At 39.1% G+C, this 27,258-nt stretch overlaps 2 protein-coding genes across 11 annotated transcripts in view; one reads left to right on the forward strand and one right to left on the reverse strand.

The window, feature by feature from the left end:
- Positions 1-7,946, forward strand: part of ocm (over compensating males) — a 14,284-nt gene extending 6,338 nt beyond the window's left edge. The window contains exons 3-6 of one of the 2 annotated variants that reach the window (XM_076116811.1): positions 180-2,478; positions 2,552-2,669; positions 3,940-4,074; positions 6,179-7,946. In XM_076116811.1, coding sequence (XP_075972926.1) covers positions 180-2,478; positions 2,552-2,669; positions 3,940-4,074; positions 6,179-6,268 — 2,642 coding nt within the window. In that variant the 3' untranslated portion in view covers positions 6,269-7,946. The remainder of the gene's footprint in view (positions 1-179; positions 2,479-2,551; positions 2,670-3,939; positions 4,075-6,178) is intronic. The other variant, XM_076116812.1, reaches the window with a different exon arrangement.
- A 1,783-nt stretch (positions 7,947-9,729) lies between these two features.
- Positions 9,730-27,258, reverse strand: part of Rab3-GEF (Rab3 GDP-GTP exchange factor) — a 28,490-nt gene continuing 10,961 nt past the window's right edge. For 2 of the 9 annotated variants that reach the window (XM_076116802.1, XM_076116801.1), the window contains exons 10-39: positions 26,978-27,010; positions 26,070-26,161; positions 25,475-25,703; positions 25,041-25,199; positions 24,663-24,873; positions 24,323-24,424; positions 24,147-24,235; positions 23,807-24,001; positions 23,139-23,312; positions 22,435-22,569; positions 22,273-22,329; positions 21,734-21,937; positions 21,246-21,420; positions 20,703-20,920; positions 20,159-20,317; positions 19,681-19,948; positions 19,358-19,485; positions 18,458-18,583; positions 17,709-17,868; positions 17,124-17,461; positions 16,748-16,889; positions 16,137-16,264; positions 15,700-15,825; positions 15,402-15,443; positions 12,500-12,572; positions 12,222-12,268; positions 11,540-11,704; positions 11,015-11,425; positions 10,423-10,526; positions 9,730-10,317 (exon numbers count right to left, since the gene is read on the reverse strand). In XM_076116802.1, coding sequence (XP_075972917.1) covers positions 10,143-10,317; positions 10,423-10,526; positions 11,015-11,425; positions 11,540-11,704; positions 12,222-12,268; positions 12,500-12,572; positions 15,402-15,443; positions 15,700-15,825; positions 16,137-16,264; positions 16,748-16,889; positions 17,124-17,461; positions 17,709-17,868; positions 18,458-18,583; positions 19,358-19,485; positions 19,681-19,948; positions 20,159-20,317; positions 20,703-20,920; positions 21,246-21,420; positions 21,734-21,937; positions 22,273-22,329; positions 22,435-22,569; positions 23,139-23,312; positions 23,807-24,001; positions 24,147-24,235; positions 24,323-24,424; positions 24,663-24,873; positions 25,041-25,199; positions 25,475-25,703; positions 26,070-26,161; positions 26,978-27,010 — 4,665 coding nt within the window. In that variant the 3' untranslated portion in view covers positions 9,730-10,142. Of the gene's footprint in view, positions 10,318-10,422; positions 10,527-11,014; positions 11,426-11,539; positions 11,705-11,989; positions 12,116-12,221; positions 12,269-12,499; positions 12,573-15,401; positions 15,444-15,699; positions 15,826-16,136; positions 16,265-16,747; positions 16,890-17,123; positions 17,462-17,708; positions 17,869-18,457; positions 18,584-19,357; positions 19,486-19,680; positions 19,949-20,158; positions 20,318-20,702; positions 20,921-21,245; positions 21,421-21,733; positions 21,938-22,272; positions 22,330-22,434; positions 22,570-23,138; positions 23,313-23,806; positions 24,002-24,146; positions 24,236-24,322; positions 24,425-24,662; positions 24,874-25,040; positions 25,200-25,474; positions 25,704-26,069; positions 26,162-26,977; positions 27,011-27,258 lie in introns of those variants that run through there. The other 7 variants (XM_076116803.1, XM_076116804.1, XM_076116807.1 and 4 more) reach the window with 7 other exon arrangements.

The raw sequence follows: 27,258 nt of genomic DNA on the forward strand, positions 1-27,258 counted from the left end.
AATTGAAAGTAAAACCTGCAATACTCATACTTAATCTGAAATGAAGCTGCGGTCGATCAATTGGTTTTTTTAATTAGACGCAATTTGTTTCCAAAAATTAAAGTAATATATACATTAACTGCTACAATCTTTTTTTATTTTAAGACTTCTTTCATAATATATAACTGGACGATTTTCAGAAATTCCATCAAATCCATCCTGCAACTCTGAGATACAAGAAATAAATACTGATAGGAATGCACTAAGTGAAACGAGGGTGTTACGTTCCAGTAATGAAAGTTCTATGAGAACTTCCTTAAGAAGCCGTGGCAATAAATCTACATCTGAAAGCAGCGAAGACTTGAGTCCTGCTCACAGTACGTGTTCAAGAGTTAATGCGTATACAGGTAGAAAGTACTCAAATGCGCAATATAAGTACAAGAATGAAAAAATCAAATACGAAGAAAGACATGCTCAGCGTCTTCAGCAAAAACAACAGAATGTTTCCAATGTAATTGAGCTGGACAATGAAACAGAAAATAATACGACGATAGAACATAATCCAGAAAATAATTTAGAACACCAAGGAAGTAATAGCTCAGCAGATAACTCAGATTCTGAAATAACTGAGAGCAGTACAATACCTACGGATCAAGAAAGAGAATGCATTGACGAATCTATAAATGATCGTAATTTCCTTAAGTACATAACTAATCATAATGGCTCTAGGCCTAGTGTAGGTGAGATGTCTAAGGGATTCATACCTAGTGACCAGATAGTGTCTTGGGTTGAAGCGCATTATCAAACCTACAAACAAACTATCGATCAAGGTCTACTTAAAACGTCTTTGGACCCACCTAAAGCCGGAAGAATCGCCATGTACTCGTGGGAATTCATTTTAAGTCGATACAGAGAAAAGAAGAACTTGTTTTTTATTTCAAAACGAGTGCCATACAGAATTTTTATGGGCGTGAGCGCTAGAAATCCATTTTTTAGATTTTGCATTAACATAAATGAAATAAGATTTGCGGATTTATACAAGTATCCACAAACCGTCAAAAATCTATTAACAAATGCAACCGATTTAAAAGATCATTTTTGTATATTACGTGGCTCATCAGACTGCTGGGAAATAGTTGGTGCTGTTTCTAAGGTAAAACCTGGTGAAGACAATGATGAATCTTCTGATATCGAGTTTAACCCTGACGGTGATGCTTCAGATGAATATGAACAAAATGAATCCGATAACAGAACTGAACGACCAGGCGAACAATTCGCTATTGAAAATCAAACCTTATCGTGTTCTAACGAAGCTGAGTCATCTAAATGGTTTATTTTGATTGTCGAAAACGATTTCAGAGAAATACGATTCCTTACTAAAGGTTTTTTTATAAAATATGAAAGTATTGTTAAAGCAATAAACGTTGCTCGCATATCCAGGAAAACAGTGAGATTGTCTTCTCAGAAATGTGTTGATGAAAACTCCGTCCCGACATTCGGCGTGTATGCAATCCCCGACGTACAAGAATATTGCGTGTTTATAGGACCATATGAATTAAACGAACCTTTAGGAATAACTACATTTAAATCAGTCTTGGACTATGGAAAGCCGAAACAAACTAGAGGGGTTTGGATAAACATAAATAAAGTAGATAATTTGAAGGTAATAGAAAGCCCAATGTCATTTATGCCGCTTGCGGGCTCAGTAACAATACCTTTGGAAAACCATGTTTGTGATAATGTAATCGAGAGTAACACCAGTTCACCAGAAAAAAATGTATCACATGATTTGGTAGAAAGTCAACAAAGAACACGTAATTTAATGGATAAGAAATCAATTAAACCGATTAAAATTTGTAAGACAAATGGATTTTATCATTTAGCCACTGATGGTCAATTGAAAAAGATATCTATACAAGGTCAGCAGAAGATATTAATAACTACACCTTTGAATTCAACTCTTGTCAACGATGTGACAAATAAGAAAGCAGTAGACCCCATTCCTATAAGTAGCGCATCAATAATTAAAAATGTTGTGTCTCCACCAAAACCCGATGGTGCAACAAAAGGCGAACTACCTCAAATAAAGATATCGGCGGTATATTCCCAAAGAGAGTCTTCTCCATTGAATAAAACCGAAAAAATGTTCATTTTAAAACCAGAAGAAATTAATAGAAAATTGCTTACACAGAAATATCCCAAAGTCAATCTATTAGCACCTAATGCGTCTTGTGGAGAGTTTTCGACATCCGAGAATATGGATACTGATCCTGCAAATGACAATATACTTGTTATCTCGGATGATGAAGAAGATGTTCTAAGGGCAGATAACGGTATTGAACAATGGAGAGATATTTTAATACAATGCACTAATGTTAGTGATCTTGGCTGGATATGGGGAAGACAGATGTGCAAGTCGCTCTTGATAAGCTTTAGAGTTCCTGGAGGGAGGTACTCCAAATTTTGTACTGAGCAAGAAGCATTTGAGAAGCTAAACCTGTAAGTATTATTTTTAAATAATCATAATGTCATTAAAAGGTTCGTGATTTAGCTGATGTATTGTTGTTTTCAGTGAACTGTCAAAAATAATCAATCCATCTAAACCTTTCAATCTAAATTGGAGAGTTGTCGACAGTATAGACGAAATTGATGGGGAAATACCTATAATGGATGTTGTTCGTTTGCGCAAAGTAAGTAACTATTTATTTAACATTGTAAAATATTACCCACAATTTTATTAGAATAATAGCTTAACTAATGATGCTAAACTACAACGTCGATTTTTAGCTATTAGTTAACCGCAAACATATGAAAAGATATTTAGATTGTTTAGACACACCCTGCATAATTTTATTGCAATGTAGGTATACTTAATTTTTATAACTTTTTCATTAATACATACTGTGGTAAACGAAATGACGCCCGTAATTAATAACGCCCAGTAATGCCTTTAGTAAGTAAGCTTTTTCAAGAAACCTATTTAAAGGTTTTTAAATAAATCTTACTTCGTTAGGTAGAAAATTGAAAAAAAAAAACAACTTAACCTAAAAAACCGTGTTTCAGTACCTATAATCACTGAAATCTGTGAATTTAACAATGCGTTTAAATTTCTACTCAAGTTTTATTTACAAACTGAATGAATTGAAAGAATTTGCTATTTCAACAGAGTTTTCTATGTCTTCTTTATTTTCATCCGTAAATGAGGGCAAAGTCCCTGCCGGCCGATTTCTGTGTCAACCATACAGAGATTTCTTATCCACTACATACTTACCTACAGCAGGACGCTTTAGCTGGTCCAGTCTAACATACTGATAATGGTGACTGAACCACCTTAGAAGTTGGTCTGTGCAGCAAAAAGCATCTTATATGTCTAACAACTTCTTCGGGACATGATTATGATAGACTTATCACTCCGCCAATAACCATCTAATTCAGTTATCCATTTTTTATCCTTGTGCTATTCTTAGCTAATGGCCGTTGATAAAGTACAGTCCTCATATTTTGCGTGCCTACTCGCGTTTTTCCAGGGTCAGTGCCGGATTAACCTGTAAGAAAATTAAGCATTGTTCTAGGGCTCGTCTATAAGCCTTGCACCTAAAGCAGCTAAAACAAATCCAGCTTACTATTCTGCGACCATCGCTAGTGAAACCTGCGCCGAAATGCCGACAATCTAAAGTAAAATACATATTCGCGTTAATTCCCGTTTAACTAAAATGAACATTGAAAAAGTATAAAAATTACGATTACCTAGCGTGTTATGATACCTACCCGTTAAAATAGCAAGCCGCATTTCAATAAAGAAATATTGTGTATTAAATTGGTGGTTTTTGTATGCTGAGAGCATCAAGTTGTCTTAATCCGGCACTGTCCAGCGCGCGGTTAATACGATTGTATTATTATGTTAACAAATACTTAGCTGTTTGTGACATGTAGCATTTTTCTATACACCATCATGTATAGGTATTCGGGCGAGAAAGACGACCTTGTCATGTCCCAGTGCTCAAAAGTTTATTGGAAAGCAAATGCATAACGTATACGGATAGAAGCATCCCATCTACATCTCGTGGTTCAGTAACTATTGATGATAATGAAATGGTATGTGACTAACATTTTTTATTTTCAAATCTTTTTGTGGTATCTTCCTAGTTTTGGTATGAAGCTACTGATTCTCATTTGCCTTAAGTATCCTAGTTGGTGTTAATTTTGAATGGTCCTTTTATATCTAGTCTATATTTTAAGTGACTCTTGTTGTCTCCTCAAAGGCCCGTGCAAATCAAGGATCCCTTATGAAAGAGGACTAGGCGAGTATAAAATGTCCCCTCGTGGTATTTTACTGTGTTCTTCAGTTATGATTCTAATTAAGGATTACTAGCAGGTCGTCGTAGTATAGGTACCGTCTTGAGTCAAAATTTCAAAATTGTTACTACGAAACTTATTTTGGCACACGTATATTGGCTAATTGGCTAAAGGTTTAATTTAATCTGACTACTTATCTACTGCTAAGTTGACAGATTGATCAATCCTAGTTGGTAAAAGATCGAAAGTTCTATATTTTAATGGTAAATCCTCTGCATCCCAGACACTCTAGTTTTGTTGTCCAACGGCATTTACACTCGGACTTAGAACAGAGCGAATAGGATTCCGTTATCTAGGTATAGGCCACGTGATTCAACTTATTGTATACTGAAATTTAGGCAAAATTCTTCAATCAAGAAATCAGAAACCACCACTGCATACGTTTATGACATCGTCAAAAACAATCCTAAAATATCCGATTATTATTAGGATCCGGTTCCCTAGATTTTAGTCAAAATTGTACCTTCTTCACCTTTCATTACATAAGTTTTGTTAAAACACCTATAGTCCGGTCAATCTAAACAATAAAAGATGCATTTATTTACAAGCTGAAAACGTGTAAAATTTCTTCTTCGGAGATTTAAAGGTCCTCATCGTTTCAGTTTCAGCTTGTTGTGAACGTTTAAATTGACCGGGCTACTTGAACCATGCGCCATGGTAGTACCTATTAAAGTTTCTTTTTTGGGTATGTATGTTTAGTTTGTTGATGTTTAGAATTCATTTTTGTAACACCCTCTTATCTTAGTATCTTTTCCCGGTCACTACCTATAGTAATTATTTTTTCTTAGAAATGCGTTTCTACTCCTTTCGTCTTTGCCATAGGTTCGAACAACCTTTTTTGGACTACCGCTTCATTAAGGCTTGCTACACACATATTTTGTTCGACACGTACGGTTCGGCAATATTTATAATACAACAAAACCGACCCAACTTACTTGTTCGGCTTTTGCCGAACCTGTTCATCTACACATATTCGGTTTTGCCGCCCGGCTAAGCCGATTAATGCTGAATCGAATATTTGTGTAGCAAGCCTAAGGCCGAAAAAAACCAGCTCCCCTTTACGTTTCCCCATTGATCCTCTTTAGACACCCCTCCCCCGTTCCCCACCACCAGCCACCCAAAAACTCACCTCCTTTGGGAACCTATGGTTTAGGCCATAGTGTCGTACGACTGCTGATCATGAAGTCCCGGGTTCGATGCCAGGGTCGGGCATTTGGCTAATTAGCTTTACTATAATAGTTATCCTGTGGTAAGTATATGGCAATAGGCTCACCCCTTCAATTTTAGTCCGATGAAATGATATAATATAACTAACTTCTACCGAAATAGTTCTGGCGAAACGTGGGTGTGTTCCGTATACCTCTGCGTACACCTTCGGGTTTAACAGGCGTGTTATGTTATCTATGTATGTAGATGTTAGTTGCATCTTGTTTAGGTGCCTATCTATTGCATATCTATGTTAGTTTTATTATATTCTCTTATTTCATGTTATTTCAAGCTTATATTTACCTTACAACTCAATTTTGAAGCAGAAATCTTCAACCGATTGAGTTGTAATACTGTACCCATGTTTAGTTTAAATGGCTGTGCATGGCTGACTATGTAACGTCATTCTGAATTCAAGATGGCGCCTGTACGCCTCGAGATGTAATTATTATGAACCGTCATGATATGGATATCAAAGGAAAGGTCTTACTGAGAAGAACTTGAAAAACCTTTCCAGCGATAACCAAAACTTTTTTAAAAAACCTTATTTCATGATTTTGAAGACATTGAAATGAGTTCTCGTTTTTATTACTTTTATTTCTAAACGCAACCTGATCATATGTCTTTTACTATTCAGTTGGAGCTGTTGGACCTGAAGGATGACGTGAATGAAGAGTATCTTGAAGAAAATTTACTTGATTCTGATCCTTCAAGCTCTACATGCTGAACGTGATGGCAACAGTGTTAAACCAATCAACTTTGATGCTTACCAAAAATGATATAAAGAGAGAATTGATCATTGCGTCATTTTTTAATTATTCGTGTAGGTAAGTTGAGCACTAACCTCGTTGGATTTTACGCACCGGCGGATCCAGGGTGTCAACTGGAGAGAAATACTTACCTATATTATCTTTGTAAGTTCTCGGTATTGTCTTGCCTATGTGCTCTAAATAAATCCTGGATCCGCCCAGTTAGGTGTTTCACAGACACCCTGAATTTGTAGACGTCTTGGAGCCGAAAATGTTTAGTCTAGTTAAAATCAGTATTAAAAGCTATAATAATGTATAATAATTATTTTTTTTTATTAAAGCTAAGCCACAGAAATGTTTATGCATAGATAAAATATAGTAGTTTACCTATTCACAACACTAGTGAGTGAAAATCAAAACTTCCAGTTCAATAAGTAAGGACACGTTTTTAATATTTACTAGTACCTACAATTTAAGCCCATTGGCTACCCTTATAACTGTATCAATACCTAGTAATTATTGTTCGCATGCGATTTATATGACAAGGTAGGTACCTGTTAACCAACTACTTTCTAGATTAGGTACTTATTCTAAGTTGCCATCTTTCGGTTCCAATACGTCAACAAATTAACAGTAAATTAATTACTGTAATTTTAAGCGTTGTGTTTGAATGTATGTCGTTTACATGTCATAGTCATATACTTATTAAGTATGTATATTTTCCTGTACAAAAAACTTAGCCTATATTTTTAATATCAAACCTATACATAATAGATGAGCGGCTAGTGGTTAAACTTGTAAATGAAATTACATTATCACCTAGGTATGTACGGCGACACTGTTTACTTGAAACTGATATCTGTACTACGGGGCGTCACTCGCTAGTGGCGCCCACTGGTGAACGGTAAAACGGTAGCCCCCACTGAGTGTCTGCTGTGTTCTGCGTCTGTGCAATAAGCAATAATCGTATTACATACTTCTTTACTCGCGTCCTCGTCCTTGAATAACAGTATATTAAACTGTTTCTACATTTTTATATCAAGTTTAGCCATTAAACCGTCGGCTAATGAATTGAATAAGATATTTTTCGACGAAACTATTTTTAATAGGTACTTGTATCTTACTATTGTTCTAACTTTAAGTGTACATATACCTATTGGTCACATTGTCCTGTAACAATATGTTCCATCAATCTTAAGGCGAAATCTTAGGAGAGTTAAGGAAGTTGTGGTTGCAATTAATGTTGCTGTTTTGTCTTTGCTCTTATGCTATCGATGCTATGCGAATACTATAAGCAGTAGTTTTATTATGGGTAACAAATGGTACAAATACGTTTCCCAAACATTTATATTCTCTTTTCATCTTTTAGTAGTGCATTTACTTTTTACTTTCATCTGTGATAATTTGAATTTAAAAGCGTTGAGCGCATGTAAGTTGTTTTAATTTTAAAGACTGTAATGTTTGTGACTGACTACTTACTTTAAGTATTTACCTGTAAGCAATAGTTGTAGCCTCCCTACGCCATTGTCTGTAAAGGTATTTTCATTTAGGTTACAATTACTTTATGTATTATGGTTGTCAGTAAAACCATAATAAACATTATGTGTAAGGCATTTTTTAGATTCCTGTGAAAGTGAAATTAAAGAAAAGATTATACTTTTGTAAGTTTTATTTTGGCATAAAATAGTGTTACCTAAAATATCGGCAGTTATATTTTCATATTACTTCCTTTATCTACATTATTACATAAATATTTATTATTTTTTCACAGTTTGATATTTAACTAAAATACTAAATCTATTTTAGGAACCGATGTCTGTTTCTCGAATGGGAATTAATCTTTAAGCAGCAATTCAACAGTAATATTTAGGTAGCATATAAATACAATGTAGCTATCCTTGGATTTATTTAAAACATTATATCTAAAAATTAGGTGTGCTCAAATAAAACATAATTTTATATATTTATCACAATATTTATGTACTTTGCTATTCAATGTCTGATAATAATTTGATGCCAATAGGATTTATGTACATCAGACTAATGTGGTATTCATTAATAGTTTGTAAGCGTCACAAAGACAACATTTGCTGAGAGAATGTGACGGGGAATCGATCTCGATGGGTGTCCTAGACGTTAATTTTACTATTTTATAAGATAGTAATGAAGTTAGTACATGGTGGTTGTAAACTAGTCATTAGTTATATATAACTCATTTACTATTCATGATATTTTGTCTATAACATGTTAACATGTTGTAACATTATTTTCAGGGCATCTAAGAAACCATATAACATTATATATGCATTTGCAGTTATTCGATTCATTTCGTTATAACGCGTAATTTCTTGGTTTTGTGTATAACAACTAGACTAATTATATATAAGCATATAACTTATTATTTAGCGATAATAAGATATGTGTGTTTAAATAACAATAATGCTACCTACTTAATGGAACTGAAACGGATCTTCATAAATGATATAAGGTACAAATTAACTACGTATTAAAGTAAAGTGATTTTAAATTAGAAAATAAATGTTTTTAACAACCCTGATTTCTTTTGCAATTATTATTAAGACCATGTTCAGATGAACGCTTAACTTGCTTTTTCACATAGCTAAAGGGTGCTCTAAAGCGTATTCCGTACCAAGTTTTACAAAGACGGGCGTGCTTTCGTTCCGTCACTATTACCTTCGTTTAATATATTTATATTTCAACTGCGATGTAGCGGCTTCTTGCTATACACTTGCTTACGACAGCTTTAGGTCCACGCAGTCTGCATTGCGTTTACATCTTGCTTGATATTATTGCTTACAATTACACGGCTCGTCATTTGAACATAGTCTTAATGCCATTCCTTATTTCTTTTAATCGGTTTAGCCACAATTCCAAGTACTTGACTGGTTGGACATGAAAATGATTGTTATTTTAAAATTATATGAGTACATTTGATTTGAAAGGCCATGTCGCAGAATATATATTTATATACGGTGTACTGCGAATATATAAATACATTGTTGTTAGAAAACAAATCTATTATTTTTCTAATATTTGTCTACTGCTCCTAAAAGCGGAGCTGTCCAGTGCGTCTAGAATTTTTATTGTCATTTCGGAATAAACAATTTAAATGTCACTTCTTCAAATCTGTTGGGTCGGTGCCTGCACAATACGCCACGATCTTTATTGAGTAACTTTTGTTGCAGTCAGCAATGTAGAGTGGTCCAGACCGAGTTAGAACGTGAATCCACGTGACAGTAGTAATGTATACTTTCCCACTAAGAATGTGTTATATGAGGATATAATTTGTGTAAGTTTGTATGTTAAAACAATAACCGGATATATTGCCATATGAGCTTGCTCAAGCCATTAGGTATCTAAAGACATTAATCGTGCCAGTGAAACTTTATTTGGGTACATTTATATTTATTTAGCCACGTGCGTTTCTTTATTTTTATTTATTTACATATTCTGTCTTTAATGTTATATCTTTGTGACGGACATTTCATAGTTTTTATTTTACATAAAATAACTTTTCACAGTGGTTTTCATAATTTATACAATAAATGAAGAATTGTTCAATAAAGTAGGTATTGCATAAACTCTATATCTTCAGCTCGAGAGCACCTAGCCACAATCACATTTTAGAACAACATCGAAAAGGTGGTTTGCAACAACGAATCTAAATATTATTATTATACAGTTAACATTGCCATATCATGTATATGAGAAAACAAAGAATAAATAGTTAATCAAGTCACTAGGGCGGCTACTGCTAACTTGGAGGGGCAACAGTGATGTACGCGTGTAACGACGTACAAGTAAGGAAGGCGGCGAGCTCCCCGACAGACGTCAGTTCCTGTCGGTGGTGGAGGCGCGACGCAGACTGTTTCGTTGTGGGATGACGAACTCCGCGTGGCGCGGCGTCGTGAACGGGTTCGTGGAGGCGAAGGGCGCCGACACCGAGCCCTGCCGCTGCGGCGGCGCTCGCCTCGCGCCCGCCTCGCCCCGCGCCGGGCTCGCGCCTCTGCGACAAGCGGCATCGTGGTCATCGTGGGGCCGCAGCAATTCCTCATACTTAACAGCGTCCGGTCTCAGTGCCGACCGGCCTCGAGTCGCGGGGCTCGCTCACCTGGGGGACCCGCCCACGTCGGCCGCGGCGGACGCCTGGCGCGGCGGCAGCGCGGGAGGCGGGCCCGGCGCCCGCACGCCGCCCGCTCCGGTCCGCGGCGGGATCTATCGTCAATAACATCAGTTGAGCAAAGAAAATTAAGCGCGCACAGCCACGAAACCGTCCAATCGTTCAGAAATCGTCTCCACGGGCAAGAGTATCGTGGAATCGGCACTTTAGTCGTTAGGTAATGTCCAAACGAATAATTAATTACTCCATCAGTGTATCACCTCCCCTCGTAACGAAATTGCCACGTATCGATTTGAAATGATTCTTGCGAGGGTGCTACGTTTTGTAGATGAGCGCACAGCAATACGATGGCCTTTCGTTCGCACTACTGGTCGCATCGAAAGAGAAACGTTCGAAGAGAACATGACGGAATAAGTGGCACGACATCGATATCGTATCTCTCACCCGTGAAATCGGTCTCTTAGGAAGTCATCTTTTTTCATATTTAATGGAATAAGTAGACAAAATGTAAAAGAGCGGTTACAAGTCGGAGGAATCGGGATTTCAGCGGCTTCAGAGTGACAAGACGGAAAAGCACACCTACTCGTTTCGATAGAGCGTGTGCACTCACAGTCGGAGGGTCGGGCGGGCGCGCCGGCGCGGCGTGCGAGTGTGCCCGCGCCAGGCGCACGGGCGGCGCGGCGCCGGGCGGCGCGGGCGGCGGGGGACGCCGCGGCGGCAGGCTGTCGGCGCGCTGCACCCGCTCCCCGCCCCGCTCGCCGGCACACTCCCCGCCCCGCTCGCCGGCACGCTCCCCGCCCCGCTCGCCTGCCCGCTCCCCGCTCCGCTCTCCGGCCCTCTCCCCGTCCCGCTCGCCTGGCCGCTCTCCGCCCCGCTCAAGCGCTGGCCCTGGACCACGACGTTCCATTGGTTCCCCCCTCGCCGCACCCGCTTCCGACTTGAATGAAGGAGGTCGGGTATCTGCCGTGCGACCCACGGGCGACCTTTTTTCCACCTGTTTATCGCGAGTAAAAAACTGCGTGTTATACATATTATATTTATAAAATTTTTAAAGTGTATTTATATCAGTACCGGGAACTAAATTAAAATAAGAAGTTTGTAAATATACCATGGGGCTGGTTTTGCGGCGCGAATCGTCGAGATCTGCAGCGGGCACCTCGACTCGTGGCGTGGCCGGCACCCGCGCCGCTTGCTCCAGGATGGCTTTTTTCTGTTCCTGACCCGCCGCGAAGTACGAGAACACGCACAGTACCGCGTAGCAGATCTGGTCCGCCTATAATATTATGTCATTAATAACAAATTAACATAATAGTTTTAACTTTCGTTCACATGATGAATTTTGGATGAGGCCAGATCGAGCGCAATGAGTTAGATATTGATTAAGCATTAAAACATGTCGAAGAAAATATTTCAAAACGCCTGTTCAAAATCAAAAGGCTTCGAAGTGATATAGGTTTCTTTTACAACGAATTCATCAAACAGAAAACGGTAAAGTAGACAAGTTGAAAACAAAAAGAAAATAATATGAAGCAAAAAAAAAAACAACACAAATACGTACACAAAATAAAGTAGGTAGTTATGAAACACAAGGTGTATAATTCAAGTCGTGTCCATCGGCTTCGACTAAGTACCGGGAAAGCCACAAGGAGAAGTAACGATGAAGATCTAGCACTACTTTCTCTGCCTATAACATAAACACAAATAAAGAGAAAAAAATAATAAAACAGAGTACAGAAGGTGTGAAAAAGAAAAAGGTGATTATTTACAAGTGATTAATTTTAGAAACTTACCATGACAGACTTGTATTTCCTTTGTATAATCTGTCTCGTTTTTGGGTCTGCAATTAAAAATGCCATTTGTATAAACACGCCATGTTACATGTACCTACGAAAAAGCTACGCGTCCACTGCATCGAATCGCTATGGTACTGCACACTAGCACAGTAGCGGCATTTCGGCGTCATAGAAATTAATACTAAGTAACAAATCCTTACGGTCTGTACGCTCCAATTACGACACAATGGACGCGAGGCCTTAGACTATACAAAATCATTGAGTTCTCAACTTACTAAATTCTTCTAAAACGAAGATACCGCCGTTCTGCGTGAAACATTTCCTAATGTGGTCCAGCCGCACGAAAAACTGTAACACAAATTGATACATTTAATTAAAAGAAATACATGTTTCTTCAAACTGTTACTAGGATCTATAGATATAATATGTATCATAGATACAGACGTGCGCACATCTAGTTAGCGTCAAACAATAATCAAAGAATTCCTTGTTTATTGTCACAATGTAATATTATGTCTAGCAAATAAAAAGAATCCTTTTATTTATTTTCGATTAATGATTATGCCACTATTACAACCACAACAGAGTGAGGATTTTGAAAGCTTTAACTTGGTATCAGCTTTATGTGGTTTTTCTTCAGTTGTGATATACTATGTTTTGATTTTTATTAAAGTCCAAATGCTCTATCTTGGATGGACTCATTTCAATTCATGATCTTAATGTGAAAAGACGTTAACGACCGTAAATAACTTAACCGTAAGAACTTTGATGAGTTACGGTCAATGTAGGTACCTATATCGTAGTTATTAAATTATTTCATAAATTCGGATGGGTCAATGAAACAGTTATAAAAAGAAAACACTTATGCATACCTAGTATTAGATACAAAAATGAAACCACAATATGCCAATTAATATACAAGCTATGGTAGCTAAACTGGCAGTAAAACTCAGAAAAAATACCTTAATTTTTTTGGAGATTCTATTCGTTTATTTTATTTAAAACATTAAGCAACGTCCTTCAAATCACAGGTCCTATAATCCCTAACAAAATAATAACACAATTCATTATACCAATCAGGTTTTATAAACCTGGCAACACCATTGGGTAGTTAGACCAAATATTGTGATATAAATAATGAACGCAGGCTACTTAATACCCAGGACCACGTCTTAATATAAAGTTAACTCGTCTCAACTGTCACAAACGATAGAAATCCCCAAAAAAATATTGGCTAAAAAAATACATGCACATGCGATACGAGCAACGCGATGCCTGGACTGGAGTCGATACACTAACCTTGTGCTGCAAGGTACATTGTTACCGGTGTTGTCGGCTATCAGTTAGTGTATCGTTTCATCAGATTGCAAAAATATTATGCGTGCCATTTCCTTCGATTCTTTTAGACTAAGTTGTCAGGAGTCATTATAACAACCGACATCTTGACAATTTAGTTGGTTTAGAATCAAAGCGGCGGTTCGTTTCTGCAGTTTGAAACATCGAGCTAAGAGCCGGTAGGGAGCTAGGCGGGCTGGGAGTGCACTGTGCGAGGTCAGATGCGGTGCGGGGAGCGGGGCGAGGCGGGGTGAGGCGGGTGAGGTGCGGGGGCGGGAGACCGCGCGGCAGGCCCGGGCCGCACCGGAACTTGTGAGATGGCGAATGCTCTACGACTGACCTCGTGACTCGCGTCCGTAAAGCTTTAGCGCTGACGTGACGCTCGCTCGGGTTCCGGGTGATAGGGGACGAACGAACTAAATCTCGGCACAACGTGCGAGAGCGAAAGATCGAGACCGCTCGCCGGACGATCCACGATACGAATGCAAGCTGTCGGGTGCGTTAATATAAACAGATAATAAACAAAGGGCGTCTATGTGCATGCACGACTGCGCGCTTCGGCGCTCGCCGCACTCGGGAGAACTAATACAACGCTAACAACGGCTAAAAACAATCTGTAAGCCTCAAAACTACAAGTAAAGCCCTACGACCTCGAACGATCATCGCTAATTGCGAGTCTCACGGTGACCGTGACTAATATTAAAGGTCGTACAGGTCGTGTCGATCATCGTAAGAGCCAGCCATTACTATTGAATGAACCACTGTGTACCTCGAAATCCTTTTGCGCAGCGGCGCGTGTTCGGCGTGTCCGGAAAGAGTAGAACAGACAAAAAGATGAGATTAGTTGAGGGCGGCCGAGCGCGTGTCAAGGACCATCTCAAAAGTTCCTAGCGGAGCGACTCCGCTCGCTCGAGCATGCGTCGCTCGGCGAGCACGCGCGAGCGCGCGAGCACGCGCACTCCAGCGAGATACGGCATTGTACGGGTATTGCAGACAAATAGCACATGCACAAGTCGTATGGAGTATAAGAACGTATATCAGATGGACAACGGTTACTTTCAAAATGTAAAAAATAATCTAAACTATTACATCGAATAGTAGATAAGGATATTTAAGGGCAAAAATACTGGGTCTCAATAAGACCTAAGCTGTTTTCGACAATAATACGGAATTAGTAAATGCAAAATCGCCTGAATTTGAAAATAAAACAAATAAGAAAGATATACATAAATATATTAGATATAATATTAAAAATCCATATTTAGAGAAAAAATCGAAGAGAAATCCAAATAGGAAAGTTTGAGTGGTCCTTGCGTCCGGATAAGTTTATGAGAATGAGATTTTGAAACAAGATTTTGTAATGTGGGCCATCGACTGGAAAATGTTGATTTGACTAAAATATAGAAAAAATATTTGTTTTTCATATAATATTAAAAGGTTTTATAATAATTAATGTCTTCGTTGGATATAGAAGCTTCATAAAATGTACGATAATATAACAACGCGCTAACGGCACCGATACAATATTGAGACAGTGAAGCAATGCCAACGCGGACGCCGTTCTCTGTATAGACTATCATACAACACGATTGTACGACATTCTATATGATTACATTACTCAATCATGTCGAGACTTTTCCAAATCAAGCGTGTACACTGACATATCTTACCTGATTATTATTATTTGTATGACAATACCAAAACTTAAAATAAAAAACCGTATCAAATGGCGAAACAACGCTGATTTGGAGGTTTTGGTACATCATTGTAATAACTTATTATATAAATAACAGAAATAAGCTGACAAAAAGACGAACACACATAAAAAGCGATGGGACGTACCTTGCTATGGTGAAACAGAAGTCCGACGCCTTCCATGCACACCTTTAAAATGAGTATACAGCTATTATAATATTGATCATCATCACTGCTAACATGTTTATTTGAGACTCGAGATCTTGATACAAGCCGAATCGGTTTAATGGACTGATCTTCTGGAGACAACTTGACGTATTTTTTTAATAACTCTTGTATTCTTTCGTCGGCTACAAGATATTATGTTGATCCGGAGTAAAACAATTATAATAGAGTAAATATTTCTTTGAATCACTGGAAGACTACTAGCAGTACCGTGCGTTACCTGAATCAGTCCGCCCTCGCCAGTGGCGCAATCCTGTATGGGGAACTCTCCCCCGAGCTCGGCCGCGTCTTGCCGCCGCCCGCTTTTCTCCATCGCTTCTTTAATACAGTAGTAGAGCGCTTTGCACTGAAAACCGTACAAAATATAGTTTTTGTAAGGCATGTAGACTTTTTTTCTTAACCCATTACTGTCCCACCACTAGGCAAAGGTCTTCTCCTGGAAAGAGGGAGGGGTTAGGCTTTATAGTATTTTTAAGGCCCAACCTCTCTTTCGTTCCCGTTACCATATAAGAAGATAAAAAGCACTCGGTTATTACAGATTTGAATCAAAATAAGATATCATTTTTTTCAAGGGTAAGTGAAATACGTTACGTAGACCTCGTAAATGGGGTATCAAAATTTGTTATAGCACTGCATACATTACATTACATATATTACCTTCTTGGTGTAATATTTATGCAACTGTGTCTGTCCGCCGTTCTTCCTCCAAAGGCACAAGACTCGTATCTTGGGGCTGTAGGTCATGTTCACCAACCTCTCGTACCACCATCTCTCCACAATCGTACCTGGAATTAGATAATATCGGCTTGCTTTTTGCTAATATTTCCTGGTAATTGATAGAAAGACAATGGAGTCTTCTATTTTTCAGCAAATACACGTAGGTATTGTACGAAAAATTATTCGAAGAATCCATCGGGAAGTCTATCCTAATAAAACGAAATTTGAGCTGTGTATGTATACTTTATGCGCTACGTCTTAGATTTGCTATGAGTTCTAGGCCACCTTAAGTCAAGAGACTCAGCACAAACATTCGTATTTACAAGAATTCGTCTAATTCATTGATACTTTGATACTATACAATAAAATAAACACCATTGTCCTTTTCTATTCTATTATTTCATTCCATGGCTTCTTTCACGATAAAATGTATTTCATTGTTGTTGATGTAGGTCGTCCACGTGGTCTTTTGTCGACGTGCCGTTTTGATGATAAAAAATAACTAAGAAAAACATACTTTCATATTTATACTAGATTTTAGTTTAAATAACCTTGCGTGGAGCGCAGTATGAGGCCGTCGTCCCGCACCTCCATGAAGCGCAGTTCCCCGGCCGCGTCTGCCTCGTGCACCGTGAACGTGGCGCGACGTAACAGTCTCGAGCCCAACGGCTTCAGTTCTATGTCGTTGCCGTGCTGTACACAACAATTTTATATACAATCATACATAGAATCACGCTTTCTTCCTATGGTAGCAAGAAAACGCCACTCGACAATCGATCCTTGCAAACTTCCCTCGCTTTTTTCACATACATACATCTTATCATACAGGATCGCCGGTTATCAGATCAAAAATCATTGACACTAGCTTCCGTCAATGATACTAATGCAGCAGTTATTTCTAGAAACTAAAAATAAAAAACCACTCACCAAAGTATGAACAACATCGAGAAGATGATTGACTTCTTGACTGTACACGAGTCCAATATGACTCTTAGCGAGCAACCGCCTTACTTTATTGCGAACTATATCAGCTTCCACACCAAACACTACCATGGCAGCAGTTAAGTTATACAGTGCAGTGGACAACAGGCGGTCTTCCTCGTGCTCGAGACGCTTCCGTTCAGTCTCGCTGAGGCACTTGTACCGTTCCATCATCTCATTGGCCCCTTGGTCCATGCCGATCATGTCTCTCTCTTGACTCACTGCGTCTAAGAACGCGTCCTCCCAGAACTGCATTTGGTCCCATAAGTTTGATCTTTCTTTACCTTTAAAAGTAGTATTAATAATAAATGTATCAATAATAATATATCTTCTCTATCAGCAAGAAGCAATCAAAATAAATTAACATATATTATTAAGCCCAAGTTTCACCACCTCTAAATAAGTATCGGTTAGTTTATCACATGAAACTTTGGCAGTTGCTTTAATACATCTGCTGACATAACTCTCGGATAGGTTACCTGATACTTATTTTTAGGGTAAGAAACTAGTGCTAAATGATGCAACATTTACCAATAAGGCCTTGATAGAGATAAGTGCGAGCTGTATCCGGCGACGTGATGGGTGAAGTGACGGGCACTCCAACAGGCGGCCGGTATCCGCTCAGCGATGACTTGGAGGAGAACACGCTCGCGGCCCGCGGCTTGCCGGGGGCGGGGCCTCCACGACCCACCTGAGCCATACCATGGTTACTTATCAAAACTCTATTCAATAGTTCACATAAGCCGTACCGAAAGTCACTTTTGATGGTAGGTATGTTACTATGAACCAGCAAAAATAGCTTTCGTGAGACCCGTGTGATAGAGTTTAGAGTTACGTACAGATTGGAAAACATGACTTTACTATGTTTCAGTGCATATTGCTGTGCGATCTATTTTTTCGCGTTAAACGTTAGAAGTTGTGCTATGTAAAAGTTCTCAACAGTTAGTTTAAGAATTGTTAAACATTTTAGTTTGATGATATTTCTTTTTTAAATCACAAGAATGAGCATACGAGACAGATACTTATATTTCATAGTTAGTTATAAATAGATAGTTATGTAAGCATTTATAATTATTATTATCTCGTACAGAAAACAGATATTTACAGGAACGAGTTACCGACAAGCTCTGCTTCGATAAAGTTATAGACATAAACATGCAACTAAATATATTAGCGATAAATAGCCTCAGTTAAATTTCAATTAAAATATTCCAATGGATGGCTTATTTGATCGCAGTGAAGCGTGTAAAGCGGACACTACAAATCGCACTAGGACTTACATTGAGAAACATGACGTCAGTGTCAGAGAGGTTGGACTTAAAGGAGGCGCGGTGGTCGAACATATTGGCTCGGTTGGTGGTGATCGAGCCGCTCTCGTCGGCCGAGCAGTCCGACGAGGGCGCCGCCTGCCGCGACACAAACAACCCGCCTGTACCGTCTGTACCGCCTGTACCCTGTCTCATGTCACGTGGCACCCAACATTGCACTCGGGACTTGCCAATTACCAATATACTTTAACTTTTCTATACTAATCGTACGTCAATATTTTGCTCAAGACATTTTTAAGTCTCTAATCGTAAGCAAGGATGTTTTCTCGGCCAATTTTTGTTACATGAAACAGTCTACATTTGTACTTACAACTCAATCTAGCACAATATTTAACTTCTAAACTTATATATTTCTACTGCATACTTGTACCTTTATCAAATATGATATATATTTTATTATAAATAGATATAACACCGTCATGCTGTAATCAGACAACGTCGTAATTTTTACGAGATGTCTGTTTTTTACTACGACAACACCGAATGTCAGTTAGTTTGGAAATTAGAACATTGTACGAAAAGAGCAGATAGTTAGCAACATACAATAGATTAAGAGTAGATAAGCGTAGACACATAGTTACATTAATCGGTACAATATTGAAGTTGATAGCCAACAGTACTTTAAGGAAAGCTTAGATATTAGTTTATAAATGGGTATAGGGTTACACAACTTTAGAATTACCATAGACGAAGCAGTTTTCTGATAATGTTGCCATGCTCAAGAGTTTGCTTTTTTGTTCGATACCAACAAGTATCATCTCAAGTACGATATATTTGAGTAACACAATATTATATTCATGCAACAAATTTGCAACACTTGTCTTGTCACACGACTGTGGATGTTATACTTACGTCTGAGTCAAAAGAAGTCAGTTTGCTAAAAAGTAAGTTCCTTTTCTGATTTAACATATCTTTGAACATTTCTGTAGTGCTTTGCGCTTCGGCGGAGTCCAGTTCGGGATAATTTACAACTGGAACATCTGCAATAGAGATTTAGTATGAGATATGTTTCACATGTCCTCGTGTATTTTCGCTTAGATTGGGTAGCTCGACGAATATTAAATCATATTGTTATCCGATAAAATCTGATTGTTTGGTACTTATATGTTGATTAACATAATTATTATGCACTAGCACTTAAAAAAATAAATAAAAAAGGTAACAAAATAGCCAACCTGCTTGTGAACTCTTCCTAGATGATGGTGAAGACGAAGGCGTCTCCAAGTCCTGCCTGCCGTAATGGTCCATGAGAGCGGAGCCAGCCATACCGCCGTGTTCTAAGCCCGCGACCTCTTTGCTCCAATAGTGAGTGTGGGCCATCTCCGCCAGCTGGAACACCGACGCCATTCCACCCAGACCGAAGTTAGAGTACGTGTGTTCGAGGCCGTGCACTACGGCCTGTAGTACTTTCAGCATTCCTTTCCATATTGGTTTGCTGACGAACTGAAAAAAAGAGGATGTGATTGTTAAAGGATTCAGTAGAATTTGTTTTTTACCCATGACTGTCTCACTGTTGACTCCCGACGAGGGAGGGGTTAAGCCTTGAGTCCACAAAAGAACATGTTACATAGATATTAAAATTAACATATAAAAGCTACTCATGACAGTCAAAGGTAAGAGAGTCCAGCTATATCTTTCAAATTTTCCACTTACCACATCATCCACTTTGTCGTTCGGTGTGGTCTTCCTATTGAAGTTTCTGTTCAGTTTGCTAAGCACCATGTTTCTGTAAGACTCGTCCTCCATCAGCTTCTTGAGGCGGTTCAGTTTGAGCCAGCCAACACCCTCTCCCTCCAAGACATGTTGCACCAACTGTTAAGAGAATATCAGCATTACTGATGTTGAAGATAGGGCATTGCTATATGAGTTTTGTACCTATTCTTTATTTTTTGGATGGTATACGAAAAAGTGATCAGGCTATATTAGGCCAGCTTCAAACAATCGCTTCCCCAACTTTCAACCTTTGGATTGCACTGATTTGTCCGATGATAGTAAATAGAATCCAGATCAATGGAGGTTGCCAACTTATACTAACATAGGCCCTAAGACCGCGGCCTATTGATGTGTAGAGTGACAAGATCGAAGCCATGTTGGGTGTCGGACTGTTGAAGGACAGTATGGGGTCAGCATCACGTTTTGGCACGTTAAGGGACGTCGAATTCGAGATGTGCGTATAAAGTGTGGGTAGTGCACGTACATCGTTGAGGAAAGCCTGGTTCTCGGTGTTGGCGTTGGGTCGTGTGTGCGCGGCGTGCGGCGGCGGCTGCGGCGGCGCGTGGCGGATGAGCGGCGAGCGCGCCACCAGCCCGCGCGCGCCCTGAGAGAACGGACCGAACGACGCCGCCGCGCTACCGCCCCCGCCGCCCGGCCCGCCCGGACCGCCGCGCGGGGACTCTGCTGGCTTCACTTGCTTACCTACAAGTTCATCATTCACAGCCATTATTATTCCAAAATTATCTTAATGGGATTAAATCCAAAGACAACAAAAATACCTACATATGATTGTATTACTACGAGACTTCTCAAGGCCGAGATGGAGCAGAGAATGTGAATTTTTGTACTTTCACTTTATTCAAAAAAGGTTAAAGACCAAATATTGGCTTGAGCCCATTTTCGATTACCCGTCGTCGATAACAAGGAGCTTTCAGGTCACTAGAACACAAAAAAAAAACTATGCCTATCCCTCAATACAATAATAATAACCTGTTGAAAACAACAGCAAATATAATTTCAAAGTTACCCTTGCTCCCGAAGAAGTCGCTGAACATGCTAGAAGTGGAGGCGGCCAGGCCGTTGAGATCTGAGCTGATGTTTGAGAAGAAGTCTCGGTGAGTAGCCGTTAGCAAGTTAGTGGTCTGCAAAGCGGTTGAGTCTCGCCGCGCCGCTGGACTGCCGGCTGACTCTTGACTTTCACCCTGATGACAAACATATTAAGGTTTTAGAACCTGTGGGATCAGTTACACAGTATGAACAAGTGTCAGATAACTAATCTGCAAAATAAAGTAACATATAATTATTAAAAGACTACTCTCTATATTCCACCTTATAAGCTATCCGATAGTCATCCAGAAGTAGTCAAAGCGGACCTTATTCTTCTTTATCTTTTGAATGTTTGAAGGCATTTAATGAACGTATGCACCAGATCTAAAAAATATTCTTAACTACCTTTTAGAACCAGTAATGTATATGCAGTAAAATAAATGCAATTTATATGCAGCTTATATTTACCCTCATCAGCAATCCTTTCTTGGTAGCCACTTCTTTAGCACTCTTAGTGAGGTCTCCCAGCGTGGATTTGCCGACGTAATGTAGATCTTCTAAAGTATTCTTACTGACTGCAGTGGCTGTCTTGCTAGCTTCTAACGCAGATTTCGATGCTTCTTGAACACTCTTTGATGCCTCTTCGGCTGCTTTTTTCGCATGAAGTGTAAGCTGAAATAATAATAACATGTTAATAACTTGATAATTTATTTTATAAAAATAGCCGTGATCAATATGAATCACGAAACGTGAAAGCACACGTTCACAGTTCGAAGTGAAAGCGATATAAGACAGAATATGTGTTGAAAGTAGCTGCTATAAGAAATTATTTTATACAATGCAATGAGTTTAGTGAGTAAGCCTATTAACTAGCACTATATCAGAATGGTTTCTGGCGAATCTACGTAAAATTCTACAGTGTTAGTATAAGTACGTAATGTATGTATGTCTGTGTTCTATGAGTCTATTCTAAGCGTAGTTCTCTAGCTTCACACGGTGAACTGTACCTGACCGAATGGCGCAAATATTTTCTTTTCCTCTCCTTCTGCCACTTTTCCTTTCTTCTTTATTGGTACGGATAAGTAACACATTTATAAATAAAAATAAGTCAATACAAATAAAAAGAACAAAACACATCGATATTTTGTTATAAACATGTTTGTAGTTACCTTGTCCATGTGTGCGAGCAGTCCCTCCTGGCTGCTCTGCCGTGTGGTCTCCCGCACCAGTTCTTTGGCCGAGGCTGCAAACTGTTCCAGTAGTGACGTTTGTGAAGCTTGTCTTGACACGCCACTTCCTGTGCTCTATAATACAAAACAGAGCTTAAAGTTAGCCTCTATCTAATATAAAAGAGGAATACTTAATCTTAACTACTAACCAGGTTGCTGACTCCAGATTGCCTGTATTTACTAAATTTACGGTAGCGATAATCTAAGTGAGGGCTACCCGGTAGCTAGAGATGTCAATGCTTAAGTGTATCTGATAACAAGCAGCTATGTGACGTCAAGTTGTGGACACGTTACGGGTTGATATGAGATTCAAACACCACTCGTTCGAATTTCTAGCAGTCAGGTCGTTTGAACAACCATTCAGGTCGTATTTACTAGAATACATGTAAGAACCCATTTATGGAGACCCGACGTCTTTGTCAGTCAGAATCATGCGGTACATTCAAACGTATAACTACTTGTAATATGAGAGATTTGGTTTCGATTTCCCGAACAAAAATAAACGTCGTGTCTCCCTAGGCGAGCCCAAAAAGAGGATGATAGACCTGCGTGTAAGTACAAGGTACTTGTGGCAATACGAGTTTTAAGCCATAAGTTAGCACATACTCGCAGGTCTATGGGTTCCTCTCGGTACAAGCTCGTACTTTGGCATGTGAGTGGTGCGGAGGCAGGGAGGAGTGGTGCGAGGGCGTGAGCGCGCGGTCCGAGTCGCTGGTGCTGGCGCTGTCGGCGGCGGCGCGCTGCCGGCTCACCACGGTCTTCGGCGTCGTCGTCGAGTTCGAGTCCGACTCGCGACCGAAACTACCGCTGTCCGTGTCCTACACAAACGCCGATGGATACTGCTCAAGCATTTACCGACGTGTAGTGAATATGGACGTACAATTACGGGATACGTTCAAATGTGAAATAACTTTTTTGTTACATACTTAATTTCGATCGGAATTCAGAAACACTGAAGTTTCTTTGATGCATTTAATGTGATCATGGGTGGCAAAAATGCTCAATGTAGTTGAATCAGTAAAATGCTAAAGGCTTCCAGTTTACCTTCCAGCTATTATAATCATCAATTTGAAACTACTTACTATCGATACTAATTGTGATGTATAGGCGGCTAAGGCAAAATCCTGGCTATTGGTACTGACTATGACTACCAAACTCATTCAGTGCCCAGCACCTGACCTTCAAATCTAAGAAAGTATACATATTGAACTGTCATCAAATATCATGTCGAAAGGGAAATTTAATAAAATATTGTCGGGAGCTGGGTTCCACTGAATAAACTACGTGTTAACAAAATGTATATTTTTCTTACGCTTTTCTTGACGGGTGCAGGGTGTGCATCGTTAGTCTCCATCCTGCCAACTTCGCCGGGCGCCTCGTCGTCTGAGAGGTCACTGTGATCAGAGCTCGAGGCAGACGGTGAGGGTGAGGTCGATTCACGACCTTGCTCCTTCTCCGGGACTTCTTCTGTGTCTCCAAACATCAGGGATGATGGAGGGCTGTACACCTGCTCATATACATAACGTGTTAGTACCGGAATTAAGATAATAAGAAACGATATATCACCGTTTAGTACCAAACATTTTGGTTGACAATAATTTAGAGGTTACGGAAGAAAAATCAATATGTATGTCAATGAATAAGTTCGTTACCGTTTTGGGATCCAAAGACGATGATAGTGTCATCGGCACCTGGACTACCGCACTATAAGTCTCGCCAATGACGTGTTGCTGGTTGCCACCTAAAAAATTACAACGAATTAAATAAAATATTTAAGGAAATAAAGAGACAGGTAATTGATTTGTTAAATAAAATGTACGCTTCTCACCTGGTGATAAATCTGATGAAGCCATTTCAGAGACAAAATCGCTGAGAGATGAATAAGACGAACTCGTACTCTCGGCTGCTTCTGAATCCGAACCACTTTCATCTACAAGTATAAAAATAAGTTACACACATCACATTAGAGCTATGAGTATACGGTAAATATAATCTGCTGGGAATTAACTAAGCTCAAGTTAAATTCGTGGTAGCCTACGTCGTACATTAAGTCGAATAAATCGTATGGTCTTCTGTTCAGTCATAATAGCAGAAGACTGTTGGACTGAAAAATTATAATAAAAATCACTTCCTACAGTAAAAATACATGAAGAAATAACTATATTTACCTGTAGGTTGATTCTCCTGTCTCTGCAGTTGTCGAAGTGCCCCGTTGAGCGAGCTACCATCATCCCACACGGCAAAACGGATCGGTTGTAACTGGTCCGCAAACCATTTAGGTTTATCACCAACTTGCCGTGGATCAAACACCCCCGTTTGAACTCGTAGGAAAGCTACGTTGCACGGAGTTAGAGACCATTCCGCAAGGAATTCTACAGCCTAAAATATTATTGTTGGGTTAGTATGAACGTAGTATTTTTTTATATTGGTACCTATTGTTGATGCGTGAGCTTTAATAATTGTGGTGTCTACTACCGAGACAATCAAGGTTTTTTTAGGCAAACGGACTATCATTTCAAATGCTCTGTAACAGAAAGTACACTTACCTGAGTTCTCGCGAATTTGTTCAAGAATGACGTAGTTCGTGGTCGCGATCGTAGGAAGCTGTTGATTTGAAATGCAACGACCGGCCGAGGGTACAGCCGGAGTGTCCTCGTGTGTTCCATAAAGTTTGCCAAGATGTTTTGTGAATTGAAAAATCTGACCTGTAAATAATTAATATGTTATTGACATGGAATATTTGTAGTTGTTGCGAAATTGTAAAATACTGGAGTAGGTATGCTGCCCCAAAAATTTGAATAACTAAATAAAATGCAGTCTGCTGAATTAGTTTCTCTGAGTCACTAACATAATTCTTTTGAAATGAAGTTTCGAGTCGTCAACATCAGACAACAAGTTGGCGACTTTGGTGTGTCCATTGAGGGGTGACCAAAAAATCTACCTCTTTATAGAAGGAAAAGAAATCTAACTAGTTTCTTACCATCGCAACTCTGGTAGCAACATCGACAGAATCCACATCATTGCCATAGATGAGTGGGTTGAAAGGCTGTGGCTGGGCGTGGGACTGATGCGGCGAGGCGAGCGAGTGTCTCTGCGGCGTGTGGCCGGCGCTTGCGGCACCGCTCTGTAGCGACACTCGCCGTGACTCCGGGGTGCTGTGCGGTGCTGACTGCGCCCCGTCTCCGCCGCGGTACGACGCCTGATGCACTCTAAACCATACGAACGAATCACTATACACACTCGCTGACGTCATTGAACATTATACTAGATGATTCGTAATAGTATAGAGCTCTAACTCAGTTATGGGACACTATACTCCGTTCGATGTTACATATTTGGTGAGCGACGGACTAACGTATTCAGTAGTTTTACGTAAACAATAAACCCCAGATTATATTCTATCTCAGGTTTTATTTAGTTGTTGCTTATGGCACTGCCAACGTGACCCTATTTTTTTTTTCTTCAATCTTAATCAGTTTGTCGTGAAAACGACACGGTTACTTTATATTTCCAATTGAATTAATTGAATGCATTAGTATGTGTTTTAGGTAGAAAGCTACTCAAAATAAACTTACTTAAGTGTGGCGCCACCGACGCTGTCTCGTCTCGACGGCATGAGGGGTGCAGCGGCTTGTTCCGCCGTGCTGCTCGTCAAACTGTTCAGTGCCTAGAGTTACAATACAAATGTCAGGCATACAAACTCAAAAAATACTAAACAAGTTGCAGATTAATTTAAGAAGCAAATATAATTAATTGCCTGAAACGGCTGTGGTTAAGAAAATTTTTACTGTTTTCCAATTATCAAGCATAATACTTTTAGATATTTACATAATTGTAGCATAAAATAAATTATATTTTATTCAATCTTTATCTACTTATTTATAAAATATCGTTAGAAATTTACTTTTAATATGTTGGAAAAATTCAATCTCTACATATTTTAAGGATAAGGTATTATAATATATTAAAGCATATTTAATCATATATAGCGTTGCACAAACACAACATGTCACGCCACATGCCGCACACAACAATAACACAGTATAATAATATCTGAAACAATGTTACCAGTCTGAAAATTATTTAACACTTTACAGGTGTTGCTAGTTCATTGTGATTTGAAGCTTGTGTACATATGTTTATTACAAATTGATAATACTAAACAACAGACGGTATCATGTATTTCAGGATATATTTTTTGTGCCTCTATTTAGTTTAAACAGCGTTTCTTATCCATTGCCAAACAAATTTTATAAGTCTAATGTAGTAGAAATTTGTTCATAAAGTTTGAAACTTGATATTTTACGTATCACAAGATAAAGAACGCTGTTTGTTAGTATATGCAAAAACACACACGCACACATACACCCAAACTTGCGATGCGCTGTAGGCAAGTCACATACATAAGTAGTATATTAGTAAGTATATTATGTAGTGAAATAATAGTCAAAGTGTGCAATGTAAAAAGAGTATAGATATTTACACCAGTCCCGGCACTGCCCATGAGAAGCACGGCCTAGCGTCGGAAGAGAAGTGAGGGCGTGTTAGTGAGTAAACAAAACAAAGTGAAAATGTGTTCAAATCATAAAAACCTGTCGAGAAAATTATATATGAGAATAGACAATACAGGAATCTGTCAGATTATAATATAAAGTTAGGATAATATTGTTGCTGGTTGGAAGAATTATCTGTAATAGTATCAAAGGGTAATTAGAGAGGGTTACATGCTTTAATTTAATAGATATTTTTCTGACTGTTTTTTAT

Source organism: Anticarsia gemmatalis, chromosome 7 (assembly GCF_050436995.1).
Source record: "Anticarsia gemmatalis isolate Benzon Research Colony breed Stoneville strain chromosome 7, ilAntGemm2 primary, whole genome shotgun sequence".
Classification (NCBI taxonomy): Eukaryota; Metazoa; Arthropoda; class Insecta; order Lepidoptera; family Erebidae; genus Anticarsia; species Anticarsia gemmatalis.